Source organism: Mesoplodon bidens, assembly GCF_964165515.1.
Source record: "Mesoplodon bidens genome assembly, chromosome: Y".
NCBI classification, from domain to species: Eukaryota; Metazoa; Chordata; class Mammalia; order Artiodactyla; family Ziphiidae; genus Mesoplodon; species Mesoplodon bidens.
The window spans coordinates 52,150,639-52,168,306 of record NC_138180.1 but is presented as its reverse complement, the minus strand read 5'-3'; the positions used below and the strand labels follow the sequence as shown (position 1 = coordinate 52,168,306).

Genomic DNA, 17,668 nt, shown 5'->3' with positions numbered 1-17,668 from the left:
GTCTACAGAGGATGAACTCTTCAAGCAGGATGTGTTTCCTATACATCAGGGTACCCTGGTGCCCATCCTGGTACCTGGCACACCCCAAGGGGCTCTGTAGTTATCCTTAAGCAAAGAAATGGATTCATGAGAGAGACAGTGTCCGTGCTTCCCACAGTCCTGAAAAGCCAAAAGCTCTCTTTCATTTCAATGACTGCCATCCTTTCCAGATTGGCAGCACGGTCAAAAGTCACATTTTCCCAAATATTTATCTTGAGTTTTCTCTTTTCCTTCCTCTCGGGGGATGCCAAAGAATGCATATTTGAGGAATACTGCAAGAGGGACCCAAGAGGTTTCTTCCCTAGAGAAAACTGGCTGCAGGATTGCTGTGGCACCCTTTCTTCAGCCTCAAATTATCCTGCTTCATACTGGAGCTGGTCCCACCTTACCTTCCTGTCAAAGGCTCTGCTGGAGTGGCCACCTTGGACTTAAGTTTCCTTGCTGGTGAAATACTCACAGAGAATAGCATAATTCCAATGTGGTGGATCAAAGCAGTTTTTCAACCAATCTGATCTAAGCGCAAACTCACTTGAAGTGCCTTTGCCCTTGAAAATATCACTGTCATGATCGCCTGGTTCTTTGGAAAATATTATTTTATTAGCCAATGTACATTATTTTGACCTTAAAAATACAGTAAAGCAGTCATGGAAATAACAGATCTATTTTTCGTGGACACAAACTGACAGGAGGAAAGATATTTCTGGGCTTCTCTGGAAGGCTCTGGGTTTATTCTGTGCGGTCACAACTTAGCTTTTTCCTCCCTCTCCTGTCGTCTCCCCGGTCCCGCACCACTCTCTCCGGATAAATTTTATCATCAACAAGGAAATCCAATATCTCAGCATCCCCTACTGGAGGGTCGCTGGGAAAGGTACTGTAACAGTGGTCTATGAATTTGAAGGACGTCGGGAAGGAAACTGGTTTTAATTGCATTTCCGTGCCTGCTCTAATGTATACAAGCCTTGTAAAGACCAATAATTTATTATTTTTAATGAGACAGAAAGCACGTCTTTCTCTTTCTACTCTCATCGTCTGATTAGAAAGAAAAAAAATATATATATATATAAAACACTATATAAAACGTGAGTTCCAGGGAGAAAGCATTCTCTCCTATAAAATGGGAGCTGTACTGTAGGACACTTGTACACGAAACACAAACAAACAACCCCTCTGGGTCTCAGCCACTGTCGGGCAAACTGGAGTCCTCAAGTGACAGAAGACAATGGAAAGACGGATACTCATTCTAGAACGTTCTATCATGTTAAAACGGCAGCGGGTTAACTAGGTAATGCATCTTCCGCGGGGGTAGCAAGGCACTGTGAATCTCTACAGCTTCTCTGCAGTGAATGCTCCTTAGATATCCTACAGACGCCCGTTCACGCGTCAGGATGGTGCCAGCAACACAGAATTTGTAATTTGCGCCCAAGTCCTGTGAAATGCAAGGCAAGCACATATGGCATCCTGTAAACATGAAAGAAAGTCCCCCAGAGAGGCGGACACCGGCTTCCCGTGTCTGCGTTGCTTCCTTTCGTCAACAAGCACAGGTCAAGGTCGACGTGAGCCTCAAACCCAAAGCCGGAGGGGGTCACCGTGCCCCGGGACAAATCCTTTTAGAGCCCTAACTCTCCGGCCCCAGCTGTGAACCCAAAGGAGGCTTGGTTCTAACTTCCGAAGCAGCGGCTGTGGAGTCCACGGTGTCCTCCCAGGGTTTCAGTAGACGTGGACGTAGGTTGTTTTTGAGTCACGGCCCAGGAGGTTTTTGGCGGTGCACTTGTAAAAGCCCGCGTCCCTCTGGGTGGCCTGCTGGATGATTAACGACCCCTGTGGGTGAAGAAACCTGTTCCCGTAGAGACGGGGCTGCGTCCCCGCAGTCAGATGCGATTTGTCCGGCAGCTCCCAGCTGACCTCGGCTTTGGGAATGCCCATGGCCATGCAGTTCATCTTCACGGTGCTCCCGGGCCGGGTGTAGATGACAGGCGTGGGTTCACTGGTGATCCGGGGAGGGTAGGCAATGACGATCACTGGGACATTCATGACGGAAGGTCCGTACTCCGTGTCCGCCTTGCACACGTAGGTGCCCCTGTCGAAGACGGATGCGTCTCGCACGGTGAGGGTACCGTTTTCCTGAAGGGTGAAGCGTCCCCGGACCTGGGGACCCTCCAACACCATGCCGTTGGGCAGCGTCCAGGAGAGGCGGGTCTGCCGGGCCCCCGGAAGGATGCAGTACAGCTGCAGGGTCTCCCCGTTGATGATGCTGACCAGGTTGTGGTACTGGTTGCTCGTCTCGGGTTTCAGCCCCACCTTCAGAGACACCAGCCTCTCCGTGTAGCCCGCCGAGTTCCTGGCCACGCAGCGGTATGCCCCGGCGTCCATGGAGGAAAGGCCGCTGATGTGTAGCATCCCGTCGCCCTTGTGGTAGAACCTCTGCAGCTGGTGGCCACTCTGCAGCTCCGTCCCGTTGGGAAGGACCCACAGCAGCGTGGGCGTCGGGGTCCCGGCTGCCGAGCAATTGAGACTGATGGTGTGGCCGGCCATGGCAGTGATCTTCTCGTTGACCGGGTCGTGGAAGACGGGCTTCTCCGTGGGCTCCAAGACCGTAAGTTGGACAATGAGTCTGGCTTCCCCACCTTCGTTACGTCCAATGCATGCCAGATGGACAGAGTCGCTCTTCCTCAGACTCTTGATGTCCAGGGTACCATTGCGATGGATGGTGATGCGGTTGCCATAGTAAGGGGCCGGCAGGACCACGCCCTCGGGGAAGGCCCACAGCACTCTTGGCGTGGGGACGCCTTCCGCCTTGCAGTCGATGAGTTTGCGACTCCCTCCTGGGGCAATCTCCCGCACCGTGGTGATGGCATTGGGGTGCCCGTTGATCTTGGGCGACTGGACGTTGACGTGAATCCAGACCATCTTCCTGTCCTCCCCGGCACTGTTCCTGACCACGCAAGTGTAGTTGCCGCTGTCTGAGCGCTGGGCTTTCTGGATAAGGAGAGTGCCGTCCTGATATATCTGGTACTTGTCAGAGGAGGTGGGGATCAGCCTGTTGGCTGGAGAAAGCCAGGTCACCCTGGGTGTGGGTTCCCCTTTGGCCTCACAAGCCACGGTGACCACATCCCCGTAGGGGACCTGGACCATGGAGTACGTCTTATTCCGGATGACAGCGGGCTCGGTCACTACCTTGACACGCACCCTCATCTCGTCCTTGCCGACCTGATTTTCGGCAAAGCAGGTGTAGTCACCTTCCTCTCGCAACCCGACCTCGTTGAAGTAGAGGGTTCCGTTGTTGAAAACGACGTAGCGCTTGGTCCGTCCACCGCTGTCGTCGGACTGCATGAAAGAGTTGACCAGGCTGCCGTCCGGGAGGCCCCAGGAGATCTCGGGGTTGGGGAGCCCGGTGGCCATGCAGTCCACTTTGAGGTCGCCCCCGTAAAAGACCCTGTGGTCATTCTCCTCCTTGCGCTCGATCTTGGCTGGTTTCATGACCACATTTACCTTGAGCATGACGAAGTCATCGCCAACCTTATTCCGGGCGACGCACAGGTAATCGCCTGCATCTCTGTCCGTGACAGATTTCACCACCAGGGTCCCATTGGCAAATGCCTTGATCCTGGTGTCAAAGCTGACCGAGAGAAAGAAAACAGAATAAGATGTCAGTCTCCCAAACGTTCTCTCTCCCGGCTTGAGGTCTCACCAGAACGAAGCACAAATGTGTGGGTCTCAGAACTATCGGCGCACAGGGCTGCTGCTCAAAAATGTTAGAGGGATTCTGCAGCCCGGAGGGGATGGCCATCCAAATGCAGAAGTGATTTATTTACCACAATTAAGAACTCCCCAGGGGAGCCTGACCTCTGGCTGGCCTGGCCACTGATTCGAAGGTGTGAAATGCAGTCTGAGACGTCAGCCCAGTTTGTGTGGGTGTGCGTGGATCAAATATTTGCCTGGTTGTCAGTGTGGAGCTTGTTGTAATGATAAAATCAGATAAAATTCTAGAGTCCTGGACAGAATGAATATGCATTAACCTTAGGAAGAGGTGAAGTTTTTCCTAAAAGTTTTGTTTTTGTTTTTGTTTTTGGCGATATGTGGGCCTCTCACTGTTGTGGCCTCTCCCATTGCAGAGCACAGGCTCCGGACGCACAGGCTAAGCAGCCATGGCTCACGGGCCCAGCCGCTCCGCGGCATGTGGGATCCTCCCGGACCGGGGCACGAACCCGTGTCCCCTGCATCGGCAGGCGGACTTCCAATCACTGCGCCACCAGGGAAGCCCTTTCCTAAAAGTTTTATACACGGTTTTTACACTTGACAATTTTTATGATGTTGGTCCCATTATGAGGCAAACAGGCAGCAAAGTAGCTACAGTATGGATCACATAGCTGTGGTTATACCCAGAGTTTTGATGCTACAATTGGGTTCTTCAGAACTTGGTGCTATTGGTGTAAACGCTTCTTCCCTAGAACCTGTAACGAAAGCTTCATGACCCTCACCAGCTCGTACCCTCCTGCTGACATTCCATTTCTCCACGTGGTAGACCTAAACTCACACACTGCTGAGTTAATATTTGAGAAAGATTTTTCAGTTTAAAAAGGCAACATGGAAAGAGAGACAGAAATATGTTCACTAGGCGTGTGACATTTTTATCAATATATATCAGTATGGCCTCCAGCAACACAGAACTAATGTTTTGAACAACAGGGCAAAGAGATTTGGGAGGTTCCTACTTTAAGCGTGTCCAGATTGAAAATCTCAATTACTTATAAATTATAATTCTGGCATCTGCAGGGAGAGCTTGACTATTATCCTTAAATATTTCCTGCACACTGTGTCATTCTAATAGCACGTCTGGAACTGTGCCACTGATTTAAAAAAAAGAAGTGTCTGCCTCTGATGGAATTCAACCTGATTATTGTTCATCAAAGCACCTACTAACAAGGACCACGTAACGTGTTTTGTTGGCCATGAGTGAGCATCAAGTCAACCTGAATTAGTAGGTCATTCGATAGGCGTGGAGCAGACCAAGGTATTTTAATGAGTCTTGGAGTTAGAATCCAAAAATGTATATAGTAGCACGTCTGTAAACATTTAGAAACTTCTATAGCAGCAAATCCTAACCTTGATCATTATCTGAATCAACAGAGCAACTCTGAAAAAGATGCATGGCTACACATTACAGGAGACTTAACTTCGAGACATGAAAGTCCAGTCTCTCTGTTTTAAAACAGTCCCAGTGTGTAGGCAGGGCAAACAGCCTGTTCTTTTAAAAAACTCACATGGGCTGTTTAATTACACTTTTCTTTTTCTTTTTTTTTTTTGCGGTACAAGGGCTTCTCATTGTCGTGGCCTCTCCAGTTGTGGAGCACAGGCTCTGGACGCACAGGCTCAGCGGCCATGGCTCACGGGCCCAGCCGCTCCACGGCATGTGGGATCTTCCCGGACCGGGGCACAAACCCATGTCCCCTGCATCGGCAGGCGGACTCTCAACCACTGCACCACCAGGGAAGCCCTACACTTTTCTAAGAATGTAATTAGCCAGAATCTAGGAATAATGAAGCTATAGAGACTGTGGCTTATGATTTATAGCAAGATACTAGTAGAATGGCCGCCCCAATTCACACTGGAACTACATTCTTTCACTTCAGTGTTCAGTCAGCACTGCGTCAGCCTCGCCAATGTCAATGGAAAACAATCCTCTGCATGGCAGGACACTGGCTCGGCTGGAAGATACTGTGGGGAAAATTGGGTATGTGGTATTCTGGATCGATTGTGCAGGGTTCACTTGGCATCACCCAGCCATCTGAAGTTAAAATACGGGCTGTGAGAAGGCGACTTGGCCCTTTTCCTGCATTGGAAGGAGACTGGGCAGACCAGACATAGCTGCGCAGAGCCTTGGATGCTGCTTTTGATCACAGCCCGGGGAGGAACCCGTGCGGAGGTGGGTTCCTGTCTGAGCTGCCAGGCTGTGTGGGCTGAAGACACACCATCAGCCAGGGGGTTTCCAACATGGCGCCACTGATGTGTCTTTGCTTCCATGTTGCCAATCATTGTCTCTTTCCTCTGCATCTTGAAACACTTATTAAAGAGACAATGGCTTTTTGGGAATCTACCTCAGGGTTTCTCAGCCTCGGCACTTCTGATCTCAGGGGCTGGATGACTCTCTGTGGGGTTTTGACTCTCTGTGGTGGGGTTTTGAGCAGCATCCCGGGTCTCCACTAATTAAAGAGTAGCAACCGTTCCCCACGAGTTGTGACAACTAAAAATATGTCCAGACATTGATGAGTGCCCCCTGGTAGACAGGACTGTCTAGTTGAGAACCACTTCCATAGGTAGACAGGTGATAGACAGAGGGTTAGAGATAGATAAAGATAGATCATAGAATAGATAAATGACCGATGATATACAGATACAGAGAATACATGATAGAGACAAATGGAAAGATACTATATAGATAAATAATACATATCAGATAGGTGATGACAGATAGATAAAAATAAATGATAGATAGACACAGATGACAGAGAGAGGTAAGGTGGATGGATAGGTAGGTAGATAGAGCTAGAGATAGATGAAGATAGATGATAAGATAGATAAATGACACATGATATATATAGATACATAGAATAGATGACAGGCAGATGGAAAGATACTAGATAAACGATAGATATCAGATAGGTGATGTTAGATATAGAAAAACAGATGATTGGTAAATAGGTAAAGAGTTTCAGCTAGATATAGAAAGGTGAGGGATGACAGATAGATACACAGAATAGAGGATAGATAGGCAGATGGAAAGATACTAGATAGATGAGTGATATCAGATAGGTGATGATAGATAGATAAAAATAAATGATAGATAGATAAATAGATAGATAGATAGTTTTCCTTGCTAAGACAGTATCTTGCAGCCTCAGCACTACTGATATGTGGGGCTAGACGACTCACTGATGGGGGGCTGTGCTGTGCACCGTGGGGTGTTGAGCAGCGTCTCTGGTCTGTACACACCACATGCCAGGAGCGTCCCCTCCTCATTCCCCAAGTCTCATCAACCAAAAATGTCTCCAAAATCTGCTCAATGTCCCCTGGGGACAAAATACCGTTTGGCTGAGACCCACTGTTCTAGATTCATACATCTGCGAATTGAAGACGGGGCAAGGCAAGCTGCTTTTTTTCCTAGCCTAGATGAACTTTTAGAATTGCAGATGTGCTACTTTTGTGTTGCCACATGCCTTTAATTTTTTTGTTTTACCTCCTTTCCTTCTATTGCTAACACGTTTTAAGATACGATCTGCAGCTCCTATGTGTTTTCTTGAGATTAGAATGAGAAGATAAGAAATTGTTTTATCTAATTATTTAAATACAGTTAAAAACTACGAGCATGAACACAAAAGCTATTGCTTTATCTTTCTTTGGAGGCGGGGAGAAGAGCAGCAGGGCCAAGGGGCGAGGTGTTTGCTCTGCATCTCAATTGATAAAGACAAGATGGGGACTGCCCTGGCGGTCCAGTGGTCAACACTCTGCGCCCCCAGTGCCAGGGGCAAGGGTTCGATCCCTGGGCGGGGAACGAAGATCCCACATGCCGCCCGGGCGGGGCGGGAAACAAAGAAAAAAGACAAGATTTCATCGAGTGACAAAGAAATGCCCCCCACCCGGCCCACACAGGAAGCAACGTCTGTGCGTCAGCACTGCCAACAAGGCGTCATTCCTTTTTCTGCTCGACCCCATGAGGAGGTTTCCCCAGCACCCAGAGTGGAGACAGGCTCAGGAGCCCCGGGACCGCTGGCGAGGCGGGAGCGCCACGTACCTGAAGAGCGTGTCTATCATCCTCTTGGACGGCAGTCTCCAAAGGATACGCGGCCAGGGGTCTCCGGAGGCGCTGCAGTCCAGCTGGAGGGTCCCCCCGTAGCGGACGTCGGTCCTGTGCGGGGAGGTGCCGGTGATGCGCGCGTTGGCGGTGGCGCGCTGCACGGTGAGCTGCACGGTCCTGCGCGCCGAGCCCACCAGGTTGGCGGCTACGCACTCGTAGCGTCCGCTGTCCTTGGGCGCCAGGTTGCGGATGTAGAGGGTCCCGTTGGGGAAGACGAAGAGGTTGTCGTGGATGAACTGCGACGGGCGGATCTGCGTGCCGTCCCAGAGCGCCCAGCGCACGCTGGGCAGGGGCGCGGCCTTGGCGGTGCAGTGGATGTGGATGCTGAGGCCGGGGGGCAGCGAGATGTTCTCCAGCTTCTCCTGGTGGATGACCGGTGGGAGGGCCGCCACGTGCAGGCGGATGGCCAGGCTGTCGGCGCCAGCTGCGTTGCTGGCCACGCACTTGTACACGCCTCTGTCTGAGAAGGACGCCTCCTTGATGGACAGGGTCCGGTTTTCGTGCAGGGTGATCCTGCCCTCGACGGGGGAGACGGTCTGCCACACCCTCCTGTCGGGGAAGATCCAGGAGATCTGGGGAGCTGGGGTCCCCTTAGCCAGACACTCCATGGCGATGGTGTCGCCCAGGTAGACGGTGACGTCCTTGTAGTGGGCGGCTAGGATCTGAGGCTGCTGCACCGTGACTGAGAGCAGGACCACCATCCTGTCTGCCCCGTGCAGGTTTTTGGCCGTGCACAGGTACTGGCCGCGGTCCTGCACCTGCACGTTTCGGATGATGAAGGTGCCGTTCTTCAGGACTTCAAACCGCTGTACTCTGGTGTTGGGGGTCATGAGAGCCCCTGGAAACCAAAAACAAGCACCATCAGGTTCAGTGTAAACACGGTCTTTCCAAAGGGACGAAACAAGGATTATGAGTTCATCTGATTCTCCTCTTTATGTCCAGACAGTGAAAGCAAAAGACCCACCACCCAGGTCCTCTGATATTCTGCTTGACTCTTACACTAATCCCCAAATCAGGGCATATGCCACCTTCAGGCCAAGACAGCAGGTATGGGTTTCAGAGAGGGTTCTGGAAGCCGTCATGAACCCCAGGGTCTCCCAGGGTGGCCTCTTCATTTACTTTAGGTACTGGAGAGGCAGCCCCACTTTGCTCAGCCTCTGCCTAGTTGCGTGGAGGCTGTCCTCCTGAGGTCCCCAGGTCGGCTGCAGGGATGCCCCAGGTTCGGAGTCACTGTCCGCCTCTGTCTGGCCAGGCTCCTGAGAGCGACATGGGGCTGGTGATTCTGTGCCCCGTCTGGTTGAGTTGCGCTCTGACTCAGGCTTCGTGACGGTGCCTGAGAGCCCCACCTCTACAGTCAGGGGACACACACCCGTCCTTCTCCCCACTGTCTATACTCCCTGTATTTTATAGCCCATCTCTCAGGACGCTGCCACAGTCAGGGTCTGTAATAATCAAGTGTTTCTGATGCTTTGACATGTTGGGGTCTTGCTGACCTTCCAGAGATGGCCAATTCCTAGAGATAGCAAAGGACCCACCTTCCAAATGGCAACTGACCCATCCAGAGCCTACCCCCCACTCCCTGCTCTGAGAGGCTCCCATACTCTGGGCCACCATCCACCTGCCCTTATCCCCCCAGGACAGGTATCAGACAACTAGGACGGTCCCTGCACCCAGGACCTGCTGGAATTATTCACACCAGGCCGTCCTAACCCCGCTCACCCTGGCTCACCTCTTCCTTCCTGCGAAAATCACAACAAAGGCTCCTGTCTGGTTTTCCCCCCTCCCTCTGCCTCCTGACCGACCCTGGTGCTTCCCCGTGTAACCCTGCATGGTGTGCTGTGCCCCCTCCTCTTGGCAACCGTGAGTGACCAAGTGTCTTTTCGATGGCAGTCATCTCCTGACCCATTAGCCTTGCCATACCTGAATAATAACAAATCCTATATTGAAAAACTGCAAAGCCCCAGAAAACCCTGACTTTCAGTCCTCCCACCCTATCCCATGCTGCTTGGTTCCTGGGTCCATGCGCCCGTGAACGGGCTATTCATTCTAGTCTTGACAAACTCCTCCGCTTCTTTTCCTAATAATTGTCTCTAAGCTGGGAGTCCCGCCTTTGCATGGAACCTTGGAACCCTGGACGCTGTCCCCAGCCTCAGTGCTGAGGATTCATGTCCTCGACCTCTTAAGTGACCTGAAACTTGCCACGACAAGGCTTTCCGCCATGCATGGGGTATTGCAGGTGAGTCTTCCCAGCCCACCTGGTCATAGGGAAACAGGTGTTGGTTGATGACAGTATAACCACCCTGCCTTCGAGGTGATGCAGTTCCTCCTGCTGCGGGTCCAAGCCCTCCTGAATGACAGGTGACGGTGGGCGTGGAAAGCCTCCTGCTGGCCCTTAACCACTTCCCCATTGAGGGATTTTATGATGCAGAGATCCCAAAGTGCTTGTCTATTTCACTGGGTTTCAGGTGGGAGGGAAGGCCCATGAAAACCTCCTGCAGACCACGATGGGCAGGTACAAGGTGGCCTCCTATTAGCACTCAATGAGATGATTTCGTTTACTGGGTAGAAAAGGTTCAATAAAATAAGAGCCGTCGTGCAGCTCCAGGACCACAGAAAACAACGCTGGCTGGATGGGAGACTGTCTGGTTTGGGCATGACATGAGGAAGAACTTTCTAAAAACTGGAGCTAGCTAACAAAGGAGAAGCCAGCGGTAGAAGCAGATTCCTGGTCAGGTAGAGGAAGGTGCCTGAATGTCCAGGGAGGGGGCGTGGTCCAGGGATGCTCTAAAATGGCACAAGGTATAGAAGACCCTAAGGATGAATGCAAATGGGATCTCCCAGGGGAGGAATGTGCCTTCCGTCAAAGGCACAACCCTAGAATGAAACCCCTGTGGTGTTCCCCATTTGCTATTTCAAGCAAGTTCCTTATTAGATCATTACGAAAGCGTTTGCTGTCAAATGCTGAGCTGCTCAAAGATGTTGGTAATTTCCCTACGCTCAGTGCTCTCTGCTCACCACTGGGACACAACCAACATGTGTGAGATGAGCAGAGAATGTACAGCTCGCTCTAGTGATATCAGCACTTGTCATTTCCTGGATTATCTAAATGGCAACTGAAAAAAATCCAACCCTCTGAACAGGATGCGAGCCTGAAGGACACAGCCATGTTGAGAGAGAAGGGAAGAGAAAGGGGAAAAGGGAGGTCCATTTGTGGAGGTTGGAGGCTCTCCACTATTACTTTCTTCCATCACCTAGAATCTCTTTTGCCATCGGGAAAGCCGATGGTCATTTTATGAAGCAAAGTGGTCTCTGGGCATCCCAGCCTGCCAAGTAGAGACCACCGTATAGAGCCTTGTTACGGACTGAATTGTGTTCCCACGACAATTCATATGTTCACGCCCTGACCCCCAGGACCTCAGAATGCGGATGTATTTGGAGTTGGGGGTCTTTAAAGAGGGGATGAAGGTAAAATGAGGTCATTAGGGTGGGTCCTGATCCCATAGGACTGCTGTCCTTATAAGAAGACGGGATTAGGACACAGACACACACAGAGGGAGGACCCTGTGAGGACACAGGGAGGAGATGGCTGTCTACACACCCAGGAGAGAGGCCTCAGAAGGAACCAGTCTCGGTGACACCTGGATCTTGGACTTCAACCTCCCCAAACTGAAAGAAAATAAATTTGGGGTTCCAGCTGCACCATCTGTTCCGGTGCTTTGCGACGGCAGCCCGAGCGGACTCATACGATCGTATCTCTAGGTTCAAGTCAAAGCAATGCCTGACGAGCTCCCGCCAAGCTGCACCAACCTTTCAAGCCAGTGCGAGGACCAGAGGGATTTGCACAGTTCCCCTCACGCTCCTCTGCACTCCGACATGGCTTGTGGCTGACTTCTGTACTGGACCTCACTGGGAAGAGGCAAGAGTGGGACAGTCCTGAGCCTCGGTTAGGAATCCAAAGAACCTCGTACGTGTTTCCATGACTCCATTAAAACCTGACACCCATTTTAATTCCTTACTTCCTGTCCCCGTAAAGGAATACACCTGTCGGTCGGTAGATTCTCAGATGTCCTTTCCCATCCCATCTACCTGTCCCTCTGCCCAGAATCTCTGGTCCTACCTGCACTCAGAGACTCCAGTAAGCCCCTCCCCTACACAAGCCCTGGTTAAAATGCAGATGTTTAAACACCCTACCTGTGGACAGCTTTGTCCAAGTCACGAAAGGCTTGGGTTTCCCCAGAGCCTCACACGGGAACATGACATCTGTCTCGGCAGTGACGGACACGGTCTGGGGCGATTTGGTGATAATTTGGGGCTTTTCCCCAAGCGTCCAGAATTTGGATGCAGGTGGTCCTCCGGAAGAGAAGAGCTTTGAGCCGCTCTGATGGAAGCTTCTGGAAGGCTGGGCAGAAGGTGTTATGAAAGGGATGGAGCTCCGGGTGGAGTAGACCAGAGGGATGTTTCTTAAGTTTGTTGAGGGTGGCGCCGTGGTCCGGGGAAGGTGCAGTACAGGAGGCGCTGGGGGACCAAAGTCCACATGGACGATGCTCTGAGAATGTATCCTATTGTAGGGACCTGGGTTGACTTTTCTCCCTCTCATCCCTGGGGCAGGAGAGGTGGGGACCTGAGGCTTCGGAGTAACTGCCAACTGTGGAAAAGAGAGGGTCCTGTTGAAAAAGAAAGGGAATCTTCCATCGGGATAATGAGGAACTCTCGAATTTGGAAGCTTGCCACCTGGGTCTCTTGGATCAGGGATGTTATTGTCTCCAAACAATTTGGAGCTGCCGTTGAATGGGTCAGTTCCCTGGTCAGTCGACTTACTAAGAATGCTAGGTTTGGACCTAGGCAATGGAACCACAGGAGCTGTTGAACTTGGTAATTTTGGAGTCGTAAAGTGCTTATTCTCTGGCGGATGCCTCGATGGATATGCAGTGATTTCCAGTTTGCTGGTCAGGTGGGGCTGGAGAGTGACAACGTATCTAAAGGAGCTTTCTGTGGCCGTGTGTGGTGGCCTCATGGTTCCTCTCGGGGGGACCGGTGTAGCAGCAACTCTGGCTGGTTGGTGGAAACCTTGGACCCTCCCAGCCTCGTGGTGACTATGTGGACCCCTTGGAAGGCTGTTTTTGGTTGTACCATCAAAGGCTTCGTTTCGCAACTCCTGCTTTGGAGGGAAGGTAAATTTGTCCTGGTGGGAAGAGGGAGTGGATAATTCGTTTGGCCTCGATACATGCTGAATTCCTTCGTTATTCACTGAAGGTGCTCTGGTTGCTGGGGTCCCCCCAGCATAATGGAAGAAAATGTTTTGTTTGGAAGCGTTTGACGTTGGCAGTGTTTCTGACGTAAGAGGTGTGGGCTTTGTGGTGGTTTCTGCCAGAGTCACACGAGTTGTGGGTGGGAATGGGGTTGCTGGCTCCCCCACCAGGGCACGTGTGGAGACTTCATTCTGGTGTCTAATTGCAGAACGGATAACGGCTGAAGTGGTTTCACGATGACTCTGACCACTGAGGGTGGTTTCTGCCTGACTTGAAGATGCCTCTACTTGTATGATGGCGAGAGTAGTTGAAGGGATCACTTCTTCCTGTTGCGAGAGCATAGAGACTGCAGCAGAAGGTGAAAACTCAGAAGGAAAACCTAGGTCCTCCAGCTCTTTTAAAAAGGGTGAGTCTGTAAGAGCTTCTGAAGAGCTGGTAACAGGTGGGTCTGTCTGTAGCCGCTCAGGCTGGGCTGCCCTTGGAGGAGTCCACCTTGCACTTCCTGGAAAGCCAGAAGGAGGGGATGCCTCCTTAAATACTCCCACAGTGGAGACCTCAGCCCCAGAAGGTGATGCCACATGAGTGACTGACTTGCCAGGGACTAGACGGTCGGTTTTATAGTCCTTGATGTTTGTGACCTCATAATCCTTAATTTCCTTTCCGTCTGATACAGGCTCGTATGTGACTGGAATTGTCTCTTGGAATTTATCAGGAGATAAATGTGTTTTGGTGGTGGTTGTCCTATAATCTTCCACTCTGGTTATCTCACGTGGGTCTCCAGTTGTGAGAGAAATGGTGGTAGGTGAAAGTACAACTTCTGAACTGGGGGTAACAGTGTTTTTATATTTATTTTCTGGGGAAGGGCTGGGCTTGGACACAGATGCTATAGAGCTCATGGTAGAGGTAATGTATCGAAGTTTCTTTGGCCTCTTCCCATGTTTCCTGTGTGGGGTTCCCTTGGATACTGGTTCTGCATGCTTCTCCATGTCCATCTGCTTTGGAGTACCAACTGTGTTATCAACCCAAGATGTAGGAACCAGCAAGCTTTCCGCTTGGCTTGGAGTCTTCACTTCAGGTACCTGAGTCAGTGGTGTCAAAAAAGTGGCCGCTGGGGCAAAAGTCGTGGGCGGGGTTTGTTTATGCCGGTGCCGGAATCGATGGGGGCGTAATCGCCTCCTCCCGTTGGGTCTCCTTCGGGAAGGATGAGTGGTCAGTGCTGATGGGGAAGCGGCCTTTTGGGTTGGCATCATCATTGCTACCGTGCTGGTGTCCTTGTCAAGCAGAATGCCAAGTGTGGTTTCCTTGGGATGCTTCAAGGCAGTGATGCTCGTCATGGCTTCCAGTGCTAAGTCAAGCAGAGTGGTAGATTCGATGCCTTGCCTCTTACTCTCAGGACTTCCGGAGCTTTTGGGGTCTCTCTCTAGCAGACCTCCTTCCTGTAGTGTCTGAGAATTCTCCTCTGTGCCCTTGGGAATCAGTGGGTGGCTCTGAGTGCTGAAACCACTTTTCACAAGCTTCGGGCTCTCTGTTTGCTCTTGTAGAGCTGTTTGTGCTGGGACTTTGGGGTCCCCTAAAATGGGATCTGCAAATGGCTCAGAGGTCCTGGCGTTAGCAGCCCACAGGGCAGGCACCGCAGTAACGTGTGTGGAGGTCTGTTCTTTCGTCGTATTTTCTCCTGGTTGTGAATTTGTCTCCAGATCTTGGTAAAAGTATGGCAGGGTCTCAGACTCAGCCAAGGAGATGGCATCCAATGGAGACTCATACTCACTGGATGTAGACCCTGGCATGGATCCAGCATCTAGTGTAGACCAGCCCTCTGTGGCTATGTTTTTGTTAGTGGGCTCTGTGCGGACCATCTCCAGGGTCTGTAGAGTTGAAGATTCATAAGGCACAGATAGCAGTGTCGTGGCTGTAGCCCAATTCGAGTCAACTACAGTGGGAGCTGAAGCCTTGGTCTTCTCAGAGAACTCATCATCAATCAATTCTTCCAGGTGTGTGCTTGTCACTTTGGGGTCAGCAAGAATTACTCCATCGTGGCCAGATTGGACCAGAACCATCCTGCTTGAGGAAACAGTGCTAGAAACCTGCTCTTCCTCGCCAAATAAAGACACATCTCCTGAGGCTTCTTCTGCACTGGTTGTGGTCTGCACAGGTGATACTGAGCGGGGAGGAACAGCAGGCAAAAGGGGTGTCACTTCTAGACTCTCCGATGGAGGAGTGTTGGTTTTAATGACCTGCGGTACTTCTGTTCCCTTAGGTAGATTTCTCCCACGTACTCTGGCTAAAATATCTGCCCAGTGCTCTGGATTGATCTGTTTGTTTGCCATGTTGATCCTGCGTCTGGACTCAAACACTCTGCGACCTTCTGCGATGTTTGTCTCTGGTTCCTTTTCGGAAGTCTTCCAGTGTTTCAGTTTTCGGCGTCCTTTCTTGGTTTTCTGACCTCCAGGGATGGCATAGTCCTTTGCTTTGATGAACATCTCCTGGTCCTTTGGATGGAGAACTCTCCTCATTGTGTTACCTTCATCTCCTATGCCAGATCCCCCCCCTTCATCCTCCACGACATCTCCTCTTCCTCTGGAAAGGGTCTTCCCACCTGGGCGTCTGCCTCTTTTCGATGACCTGGCAGATCCCTTCTTACTCACTGTGATCCCCACCGTAAAATGATCTGCCCCTTGCTGGTTGACAGCCACGCATGTGTAGTAACCACTGTCGCTACCTTGGACCTTTGGGATGGAAAGAGTTCCATCGGCCAACATGTATGTGTGTGACGTGTTAGCCATATCATTAATTAGCCTTCTGTTTGGAAGGATCCAGCTAATCTCGGCTTCAGGTACGGCCAGTGCCTTGCAAGGCAGCGTCACCGGCTCCCCTGGGCTCTTGTGAATGGTCACTGTGTGTCCACCAGGGGGCTGAGTGACAGGTGGTTGCACAAGGACCCTATAGACCATTCGATCCATTTCATCCCTCACCCGAGCGATGCACTGGTACAAACCAGCGTCTGACTGCTCCGTGGATTTGATCTTCAGCCAGCCGCTGGTGAGGATGGAGAATCTACCGTCCTTGTCTTCCATTGGTGCTTTCAGGACAGAGCCATCTGGGAGCACCCAGGAGATGGATGGGCTCTCAGAAGCCTTCACGTTGCAGCTCAGCTGGCACGGACTCCCTTCCAAGACAGTCTGGGCTCTCTGCACTGCTCTGCTAGGCTCAATCATTACCCAGCTTCTGCTCCGAGACGGCCTCGCGTCTTTGGCAGACACGGTGAGAGCATGTTGAGAGGAATAAGACAGCAGCACTGTTTTGGCCGTACTCTGACGCCGGTCGAGTTGGAGGTCTATGGACGGCTGCGTGACCCACTCTGGCTCTGCCAGGATGTGGGCTCTGACGCCCGTGTAGTAGAGGGTCTCATCGTCGGCGTGTTGCCTGTACTGGTAGCCGAGTCTGGGGTCTTTGCTGAGCGTGAGTTCTCGGTGTAGCTTCACAGGGACCTCGCTGTAATAGGCAATCAGCTTCCAGAGTTTCTCATAGTTTTCTCGAGTCATCGGACACTCAAAATCCAAGACGACTGTGGCATTTACCTCTATCTCTTGAGGGTCTGTTTGGTTCAAGTGTAGCTGGTACACGTGCATGGGCTTCTTGATGTCACAGACCAAGTTCACTGTATTCCCGTGCTCGTCGCTCATATTCAGAGAGACGTTCCATACAGGATACTGGAAGCCCTGCAGGGAGAACGGGTTGTCACCATCCTCCTCTTGACCCTGATCTTCCTCGCTACTCCAGCTCCTGTTCTGTCTCAGAGGGGACTCGATAGAAGGCTTCTCACAAGTGACGTCCTTCAGCTTCTGAATCTCTTGTTTGTGCAGCTTCCTGGGACTGAAGCACACGGAGCACAGCTGACCCCCTTCATAGGCTTTGTCCTTCTTACACTTCAGAATCCCTGAAACATGCAATCAAACAAACATGCTATAAGTCAATGACCCAAAGAATGGTCAGAGGGTAAAGCCTTTGTTTGCATCTTTATCACCTGGATGCACTTCCACAATGATTTAAGACCTCACCCCCCTGGCCTCTGTGACGTCACCTCTGACTTTAAGTCAGTTTAGCACAGTGCATGGTAACTAACCAGGGTTTTGGAACTTCTGGACGGTGAGTAATGAGTACTTTTTTAAAAGGTATTTTTAAGTTAAAAAAGAATGTCTATTCATACGTATTGTACAAGTCACCTTTTATGAGGGTCCAGGAGAATCTACGTTAAGTCACTGCTACCCATGAATATATTTCCAGGTCATAGGATCAACAGTGGTCATGAATCGTATCATGTCTACCTTTTATAATTATGTTTTCTCTTGCTAGAATTATTCATTTCAGGCAGTGTTTACTTTTTGGATTCACATTCTACTCTTGGCTTCCCGGACATTAAATTCTCCAGAATTTTCTCCTTCTCTGGCCAACACTGACTCTTTCACTGTTTCCTCCTTCTCTGCCCAACTCATTATGGATGATGTGTTCCTTGAGTCGGTCTTGGCCC

General features: G+C 51.0%; 1 protein-coding gene across 1 annotated transcript in view; it reads right to left on the bottom strand.

Moving 5' to 3' along the window:
• Positions 1-614: 614 nt before the first annotated feature.
• The window catches only part of LOC308609622 (matrix-remodeling-associated protein 5-like), a 29,197-nt gene continuing 12,143 nt past the window's right edge, over positions 615-17,668 (bottom strand). The window contains exons 5-7 of the mRNA XM_081223355.1: positions 12,083-17,077; positions 7,829-8,729; positions 615-3,655 (exon numbers count right to left, since the gene is read on the bottom strand). Of these exons, the coding sequence (XP_081079481.1) occupies positions 1,747-3,655; positions 7,829-8,729; positions 12,083-17,077 (7,805 nt within the window). The 3' untranslated portion in view covers positions 615-1,746. The remainder of the gene's footprint in view (positions 3,656-7,828; positions 8,730-12,082; positions 17,078-17,668) is intronic.